Source organism: Accipiter gentilis, chromosome Z (genome assembly GCF_929443795.1).
Source record: "Accipiter gentilis chromosome Z, bAccGen1.1, whole genome shotgun sequence".
In the NCBI taxonomy this organism is placed as follows: Eukaryota; Metazoa; Chordata; class Aves; order Accipitriformes; family Accipitridae; genus Astur; species Astur gentilis.
The window spans coordinates 35,590,063-35,599,503 of NC_064919.1; the positions used below are offsets into that span (position 1 = coordinate 35,590,063).

At 38.8% G+C, this 9,441-nt stretch overlaps 1 protein-coding gene across 8 annotated transcripts in view; it reads left to right on the forward strand.

Moving 5' to 3' along the window:
* Positions 1-9,099, forward strand: part of FSD1L (fibronectin type III and SPRY domain containing 1 like) — a 37,566-nt gene extending 28,467 nt beyond the window's left edge. For 4 of the 8 annotated variants that reach the window (XM_049795270.1, XM_049795271.1, XM_049795275.1 and 1 more), the window contains 4 exons: positions 2,368-2,465; positions 2,915-3,166; positions 3,497-3,585; positions 5,263-9,099. In XM_049795270.1, the coding sequence (XP_049651227.1) occupies positions 2,368-2,465; positions 2,915-3,166; positions 3,497-3,585; positions 5,263-5,382 (559 nt within the window). In that variant the 3' untranslated portion in view covers positions 5,383-9,099. Of the gene's footprint in view, positions 1-2,367; positions 2,466-2,914; positions 3,167-3,496; positions 3,586-3,814; positions 5,241-5,262 lie in introns of those variants that run through there. The other 4 variants (XM_049795272.1, XM_049795277.1, XR_007505081.1 and 1 more) reach the window with 3 other exon arrangements.
* Positions 9,100-9,441: the final 342 nt, after the last annotated feature.

Below are 9,441 nucleotides of genomic sequence, written 5' to 3' on the forward strand. Positions count from 1 at the left end.
TTACCCCCTTCACGTAACTCTTGCAAGCAATTTAGAAGCTCAGCTATCTTCTGATCAGTACTGGCAAACTTATATGCTAAATGGTGATGCTAAAGTAGACAACCTTTTCATCAGTGATTACTTGTAGCCTTCTGTAACTAGAATGAAACAGATTTAGTCATGAACCAGAGATTGTAGCATGCTTATGTATGACAGCTTAATACAACTCAGCTCTTGATTCTCATGTGACTTTATTTTAATGAAGGTATTAGGCAAAAGGGACATTTTCTAACCCTTTATGAAATGGTATTTGAGAACAGTTCCAGAAAGCTTGAAATCAGTGTTGACTGAATCAGAAAGGAAACAAGCTAAACTTCACTGTATTAGTAGACATTTAAGTAGTAATTAGGTTTACCAGCTGAAGGCAAAGTTGGAGAGAACTTTCTTTTGTGTGTGGTAACTCTTCTAAGGCTAATGTGTGATAGACTACAGAGGATGAGGATTTGAAAATTACTTCACATGTGTATTTCAGAGACTTATTTTGTACTTTTAAATTTTATGGTCTATGAAATTAAACTGTAAACTGCATAGCTATTTCTGAGAAGTTAAAATTCTTTCCTACTGATTGCCTTTAAAATAATAACCAGATGTGATTCCCTGGCTACTGAGGCTTAATATTCACTGTAATTTGCAAATAGCCTTCATTTTGTTTAATGGTTAAATTGCTAGGAATTATATTTGAGGGCATAACTGAGGTAAAATAAAATGTTTGAAAACCTCATTAGGTGAAAATTATTCTTTTATGCAACTGATTGCTCATTAGAGTATATTCTCCAGAGTGAAGTGTGTCTTCCATTTATTTTGCTGTTGCTTCCTGAGAATGCTTTTGAAAAGTATGATTAGAAAATCTAAGACTGTCTTGATTGGGATTAGACTCTTAAATTTTGTAGTGACTCTTGAGGACTTGCTGTGTGCTTCTCAGCACAATGCATAGTGACACAATTTTCTTTTGTGTAGTCTTTGATAGAGTTAATATAATCAGGTAAAATCCCCACCCTTCAATATACTTTTGGTTTTGATTTTTTTTTTTGAGAAGAGTTCTGGTGCATTAAACTCTGGAAGTCTCACTGCATCTTTTTTTTTAATATAAATTATGTTTAGAGTTGATACTCTTGGGTTTTGTATCATCTTTAGTGTGTCTATTTTGAAATAAAATTATCACAATTTTATTCCTTTAATTCTTCATTGGTGTTGTGGTTTAACCCCAGCCAGCAACTAAGCACCACGTAGCTGCTCACTCACCCCCCTGCACTTGCCAAGTGGGATGGGGGAGAGAATTGGGGGGAAAAAAAAAGTAAACCTCATGGGTTGAGATAAGAAGAGTTTAATAGAACAGGAAAGAAGAAACTAATAATGGTAATGATAACACTAATGAAATTACAATAGTAATAATAAAAGGATTGGAATATACAAGTGATGCACAATGCAATTGCTCACCACCTGCCGACTGATGCCCAGTTAGTTCCTGCGTGGTGATCCCTCCACCCTCACTCCCCCCAGTTCATATACTGGACATGACATCACATGGTATGGAATACCCCTTTGGCCATTCTGGGTCAGCTGCCCTGGCTGTGTCCCTTCCGACTTCTTGTGCCCCTCCAGCCTTCTTGCTGGCTGGGCATGAGAAGCTAAAAAATCCTTGACTTAGTATAAACACTACTTAGCAACAACTGAAAACATCAGTGTGTTACCAACATTATTCACCTACCTAACTCAAAACCATACCACTTATACCAGCTACTGGGAAGACAATTAACTCTATACCAGCTGAAACCGGGACAATTGGGTTGTACTTTTTCCTGGGATTTCAGTCATTGCTTATAGAAGCCGTACATGTGCCAAAACCCCCTACCTTTAACACAAGTGATGTTATTTTCCCATTCACCAATATTTAAATTCCACTGAAAATTAGGCATTTTGGCATTACCAGTAGTGTATTCATACTTACCTCATTGTTGTAGCTGATCTACAAAATGTATTAGAAGTCTTATGCGGAAAACCAGAAAGATGAATTCTCCAAGGCTCCGTGTAGTACAGGCAAAACACTGTTTTATACAGGCATTCGTTCAAACCATGTGCCATGTATCTGCTTTTTTTCCTTTCTCAGCTGCCTCTGATTTTGTTTGCTACAATGTCTTGTATTTTTTCTGGCTGTCATATCTTCTCTCAGTTTTTGTGCATGCATACTGTTAGAGGTGTCAAGTGGCTGAAGTAATGTGTCATTTCAGTAGCTTATGTATGTTTATAGCACCCTAATTGACTTGGGAAAACTTGTTTGAGTGTACCTTTCCATAATTGTGTCCAAATCTTGAATGGTTCATTTCTTAGAAGTGGTGCACCATCTCCAAAGAGGACATCTGTTAGCGCAAGATCCTCAGCAAGGGGCAGCAGAGATCATTTTACTGGTGAATCATACACAGTGTTGGGTAAGGTGAACTTTTTACTTCTGTTAGAGGTGTAATGCTGTGGAAGGGCAGACTGGATAAGAATTTGAGGGAAAACTTGTGATTGTTCAAGGCTGGGTACTTGATGCTGTGCTGCACAGAGGTAGTTTTGCTACAGTAAGTGTCTTCAAGTCTGTTGAAGCTCTTTATTACAAAGCTCTTAGTCACTAACATTCACTGCTATTAAATGTGGATTGATGTTAAATGTATCTTGTCTTAATGGATGTAAGTAAAAACTCTCACTGTTCTATTTTATATTTATATTCTGTTCTCTTGTACATGAAATTTTTTGTTCCTTATAGTTTAGATTTTTGTATTTCTAAGCCTTCACCTTAAAATAGAAGAGAAGACATCACTGGTGCCTATAAGGAAGCAAGCATTGTAAGGTACACTTAATTATAGCAACTAAATGTATTAATTTTTTTTGGTAGGAGACACTGCTATTGAAAGTGGACAACATTACTGGGAGGTGAGAGCCCAGAAGGACTGCAAATCCTACAGCGTGGGAGTAACATACAGAAACATGGGGAAGTTTGACCAGCTGGGAAAGACGAATTCAAGCTGGTGCATCCATATCAACAACTGGCTGCAAACCACACTTTCAGCAAAACATAACAATAAAACCAAAACTCTAGATATACCTGTTCCAGACAGAATAGGAGTATTCTGCGACTTTGATGGAGGTAAATTACAATCTTAGGAGATTGAGCTAAAACTTAGTTAGCTATCTGTGTCAAGTTGAAGCAGTACAAGGCTGAAGTAGTACATTATTTCCAGATTGATACAGTGTTTTGTGAAAATAAGGCCCAGAGCTGTTTGCATAATACTGCTTGTAAAGTCATATGACCTAGGTTCACCTATGTGACAGAGCTACTAACTGAGAATTTTTTAGTCATGTGGACTGTATTTAGTGTGTTTTGGAAACCTTTCCCTGGAAGAGAATCAATTTTACAAAAAGTTACACAGCAATAACATTTAAACATGTATTTCAAATTGTTTTCCGCCTCTTTTAGGTCAGCTTGCATTTTATAACGCAAACTCAAAGGAGCTGTTACACACCTTCAGAACAAAGTTTACCCAACCATTATTACCAGGCTTCATGGTCAGTATCTGTACAGTTTTGTTCAGTTTCTAGTACTGAATTTGGTTTACTGAAGATGTAATTGTTTTTTGAAGGAAGAAACTGGGAGCACTGTTTTTGGCTAACAATTTAGAAAGATGTTTAATTGTTTTCTTTTTGATTTCATGTGTGCTTATAATAGCACTCCAATAGGAGAAGTCTGCACCTGGATGTCTCAGCTATGTAAATAAAAGTCATTAAATTTTTATAGGGTAAATTAATAGCACATTCCAGTAGCTGATGAGCCTGCTACAATAATTGACCTGAACTGATGCAGATAGAGCCCAAGATGCTGCAAACTGTCAGAGCAGGTGTCATGAGACAGAACAACAGCAGATGCTTCCCTCTGAGATGTAAGACTCTACCTTTCAAATCTTTAGTAGTTCAGTGGGATTTTCTTGCCAGTCACTTCACTGGTCTGCATAACTTTTTTGTGGCTCTATGCTAATCAGTGAAAACTTGCTGCAATTCTAAAGACTCAAACCTTGAAAAAATGCATAGGAAAAGGACAGGGTATGGGTCTGGGAAAACTTGGGAATCTGGAGGAGGCTAGAATGCTAGTTCATAGGACCGACTCAGTTGCCTAGGCACTGATCTGTAGCCTTTTGTAATTCAGCCCATAGAAAGCACAGCATGACAATTTTAAAGTATAATTACGCCAATTAATACATTTGATTCTTCTTTTGGGCATGGAGGAGGAATGGAAAAGTAGTAACTTGCCGAGGCAGCCTTACATCTAGCATTTCCAAACACCTGATTTTTGACTTGTATCAGACAGAATTCCTTTCACAATTTCTGCTGTTGGCTAGATGTACTGACAATAGGAGTCTAGAGTTTTTATAGCTATTTATTTGGAGGTGACTAAGCAAGTTGCCTTACTGATACTTTTCAACATACAGGGAACAGAAACAGCTTCAGAACTGTTGGGATACATGTTAGTCATCCCAGTCAGCGTTGCTAAGGCTGACTCATTAAGTCAGTTCCTAAGGCATCCAAGGAAACATTTGCATACCACACTTCAGCCTATTAGTCTGCATCTCATACAGCCCCTACAACTTAGTGATAGCAGCCTTGCAGACACCGCTTGGGTTAGCCTGAACAGTCAAAATAAAAATGACAAGCTCCTTAATTACAGCTCTCAAATTTATTCCTAAATGTGGAGATACATTCTTTCCTGTAACTCAGTTGTTGAGTAGAGGTCACTGGCACCTGTGCCCCTGAAGCTTCTCAAAACTTAATTTTTTTGCACTATGTTACATTGACATAATTTTGCTGTATCATACTAAAACTAAGCACTGCTTTCAGACCCTGGAACATAGTGTGACTACTGCTTTTCACTGTCATTCTAAGTACTTGCTGCTAGCACATCAGTCTTGGAAGAAGTTTTCCTATTAGGAGCAAGTCTTTTAGTATTAGATCTTAGACTTTGGTTATAAACTTAGTCATAAAGCATAGTATGTGAAGTATCTTAGACTTTATGGTCTTAAAAATTAGCTTCTGTGTGATTAGAATTTTTTACAGGGTACTGTGACTAGAGAGCAAGAGACAAATGCAGCTGCAGGATAAGTTTTGTGTTCCATTGTGGAACAGGAGAAGAGAGATGTAGATGCTTCATGATGGTCAGAATATCGATCTTTTTTTTCTTTTTTTCTCCCTTAGATCTGGTGTGGTGGGCTTACAGTAAGTACTGGATTGCAGGTGCCAAGTGCTGTGAAAACACTCCAGAAAAATGAAAATGGATTGAGTGGTTCAACAAGCAGCTTAAACAATATTGCCTAGTAATGTCTATTAAACACTTCTATTGCTGAATGTTTTTTTTCTGTGTAGCTGCTACTCACAGAAGCTTGTGAGCATTGGATTAAACTGGGTTTTCTACCTGTTGCTGTTTAAGGCCTTGGGTGCTGATAGTGCAAAGGTTTGGGGCTAAAGTATTGGGAACCTACTGTGAATCCAGACAGAAATGTCAGACAGAAAACTGAACTGTTGCCTATTTGAAAAACAAATGGAGAAATCAAGACCTGTAACTATGTACTTTTCTAATACTGTATTTAAGCATTTTGTTATGGACTGGAATATTACTTTTCTTATGAATATTATTTTTCTATGAAGAATATGACATACCATTTACTTAACTCTCCTAACATGAATTACTTGATGATATTATATTTTCTTATTACTGGGCTTCCCATTAGAACTTGTGATATCAAACATGCATTTCAAAAGAACATTAATTTGCTATCCTAGCCTGGCAAAATATCACAGCAGTATGATTTCAAAAGAATATTATAAGAAATTGTAGGCTTGATATGAAGAAACAGTAAGAGCAGTTTGTGATCCCCCCGATACAAAATCCTCCTATTTCCCATGAGTAACTCATTTAAATATCATATATTTAGAGTTTGGCTCCTGTTTATCACAAATTACAAAAATGTAAAAATATAAAGGTATTTAAAAACATTCTTATGTCCTCAGTGAAGATGCATTATGATAGCCAACCATTGAGCTAGGAAGTATTTCAGGTAAGAGGTTCAGAACCAAAAATTCAGAGCTTTTTCAAAACTACAGCAAGGTACTGCTCTCTCAGAAGCTTTTTATTTTGGGTCATCTCTTGGCTTTCCAGTTTTGTGACATTATTCTAATTGGATTTGGATAATCAGCAATTCACACTGTTCATCAGATGCGAATGACGAATTGAATCTTTGTCTGCTGATAGCAAAGCTGTAATGCAGCTGAGGCTGGGACCGAGGGTGTGAGAGTTTCAGTTTAAATGCATCTCTCCAGCGAAGATGGTGTGTAGGGAGGTGCTATTGCTAAAACACCTTTCAGCTTTTTCTCAAGCCAGCTTCAAGGCTGGCTAAGACTTCTCAAACAGCTGTGTCAATATCAAACTGGCTTTGAGCAGAAGCAGCACTAAATTCCTGGTGATGGGGCAGTACCCTCTGAGCCCAGGCACACATTTTTGCTACCTGTTTTGACTAGCCTAGTAAGGATTTCTGGAACATTCTGGATAACCAGAGAAGTCCAAAAATTGCATGATTTCTTTATCTGGCAGAAATGGAGCTGATAGATATAGCATCCCACTCTTAACTTGCTAGCTTGTACCATATGCCATAAATATGTGGATATGAGACTAGCTTTCAGAGGATCATGTTCTAAAGGATCTCTTTATAGCCTCCAGCTTAACGCCTTCCCCCTTTTTGAAGGGCAAGGAAAAAGTGGAAAGTGAGCAAATGCTTTGCCAGCTAACATGATCTGCTTCTGGATCTGTGGTTGTACATTTTAGTTCACAAAGGAAGTGGAATGTTGAGGCTGGGAGTTCCATCATCTCAACTCAATTCCAAATAGTTGGAAGCTTAGTAACCATAATCAAATGATTCATAATAGTAGGAGAGCTAAAAAAAATCATGTTATATTCTTCATGGGGGATCTCAACTTTTCAATGAGAATTACTTGTGTATTATAGACTGTTTAAATCTGCTTTCTTCCCTCTGACCAAGTCCAGGAGCCTAGAAATAATGTTCAGATATGTACTTGAATCATCTGTTTCCGAACTGAAGATTTTTTCCTATTATCACCTGAAAAATCTTTCAAATTCATGGTGACAGGGTCCATAATGAATCGGCTCCTTTCCTACAGGGCCAAAATACTTTTTCTTCTGTCTATCTTCTAGTCCATAAAGACACAACCATCTAATCATGTTAAATCTTGTTAGTATCAATGTGTCCTTTGTGTTCATCAAGATTTCTCAAGAGGACGAGAAATCCCCTGAAAAACTCATAATTAAGTGGTTATGATGTTCAGCAGAAAACTTAAATTTTCTTCTTACTTTCTAGAGCAGGTATTAAAATTTTTGTTTCTATTGAGAAATCGTGAAGTTGACAGGATAGTTGAGCCCTTAATGTTCATTTTATATCTGGAACTTGAATGTCTGTAAATATTTGCATTGTGAACAAAGTTAGCTGTAACCTTTTTTGCAGAGGGAAGTGCAAAGCAAATCCCAGTTTAACTGGACCTTCCTCTGCTAGTTTAGTATTTTGGGTCTTGAAACAAAGATACTGGAAGGTGATGTGGGTTCTTAAATGAGCAGTGTCTGCATCTATTTCATACATTATCTACAGATGTTGTGATTACCCAAATAGTCTGTGTGGTAATCTTAAGTATTTCTTACTCATTTATTTCCTTTTTACTGCAATGAACACCTGTCTAGGACTTCTAGGGGCTCAGCTGCTGTGAATTCAGTGGTATGTGAGGGAGTGAGACTTGCATGCTTGGACCCTGGTGGTGATCAGAGAGTTAAGATGGATGCTTCTTGTTTTGAGACTTGTTCTATTGAATGACTGTGGTAAACAGACATCTAATAGACTAGTTCATGCTGCCCAGTCAACAGCTTGATCTTGGGTGTTCAGCTACAGTTCCTATTTGAATTTCCCTTTTTAAAAAGAAAGGGAATGTTTACAGTAAGTTAATGTGTAGTGAGAAAGAACCATGAGTAATCTCCAACCCTACATAAGAGCATTTAAATGACAAAGTTTTTTTAGCAAGATGTAGTGCAACCTTTTGATATGCACAATGTAAAAATGTAATTTTTCTTTAACAGTTAGAAGAAAGCTTGAAGTATTTCATACTGTGATTTGCAAGTTTTAGTTTAACTGATGTCCTAGTTGAACTTAACATGTGACATTTTACCCTTAAAGGATGAATTTGTTCTATAATAGTTTGCACAGGTGTCAAATTTTTGCTGCTAACAGCTAGTCCAATTGTTTTTAGTAAATGGGGATATGAATAATTGCCTTAAGCACTTTAGATTTTTTTTTCAGACTTTTTTTTTCTGAGCTAGTATCTGTCCAGTACCAATATATTGGTGATACTTTGTTGCAGTTGGTGCACTGTGTTTGTACCTGCAGCTAGAGAGGGATGCCTGCAGCCTGTGAAATTACTTTTTCCTCGGGGAATCCGCTTCAGGGATTGGAAGGGTTGTTCTTTGGCAATGGGTTAGACCTTTTGAAAGTCTGTAGTTGTGCCCTGCAGTTAATGCTAAGTATAATATGCCAGGTGACTTTAATACTCCCTGAGCCTCTCTGCTCTGGAGCTGATGCTGTTTGGTGGCTAGACAGGAGTTGTTTTCTGTGCAACCAAAATGAGATATTTCTTTTTTTAAATAAAAAATTGAATACTTATGACTGGTGGTCTTTCAGAGTAACTTGTGAGGAACTGAAGGCTCCCCTTGAGTTCTTAATACATCAGAAAACTGTAACTTTCATTGCTTCTATGGAAAGCTTGTACAAACTGCAGCAAGGGCTGTTAATTTCAGAAAGTGTCCAGGTGATGGGTGCTTCTGCAGCTACCAGCTATGGATGGCAGAGGGTGGCAGGTTTATTTCTTTGGCCATCCTCTAAGCGGGAGAAGTAGAGGCTAACGTCCAGGTCCTGCCCCCTTGTGCTCTCCCACGTTTCACATTAAGACCGGGGAAACTAACCGGTTCCCTGAGGAGGAACATCTGACGTAGCAGTCTATCTCAGTCTGAAAAGGATCACAGGGAGTGACGTGATGCATGGTCTAACAGACCACGGCAGCCGGTTCTGTTGGTCAGTGCTCGCCCGCCTCACCTGAGCCCGAAGGAGGGGGGGGGGGGGCGGGGCTGAACGCCCCGTTGGAGGGGGCAGCCTGGATGTGGTTTTCTTCCCTCTCCGCCTGGGCACTGGGCCGAGCAGGGGTGACCCTCCGTCGCCTGCTGCTGCCGCCGTCCGTCAGGTCCTGCCGCGCCTCCCGCTGAGCGGCCGGTGCGGGGTTTAAGCAGCCGTTAACCCCGGCCGTACCTCGGGTCCTCTCTGTCAGCGC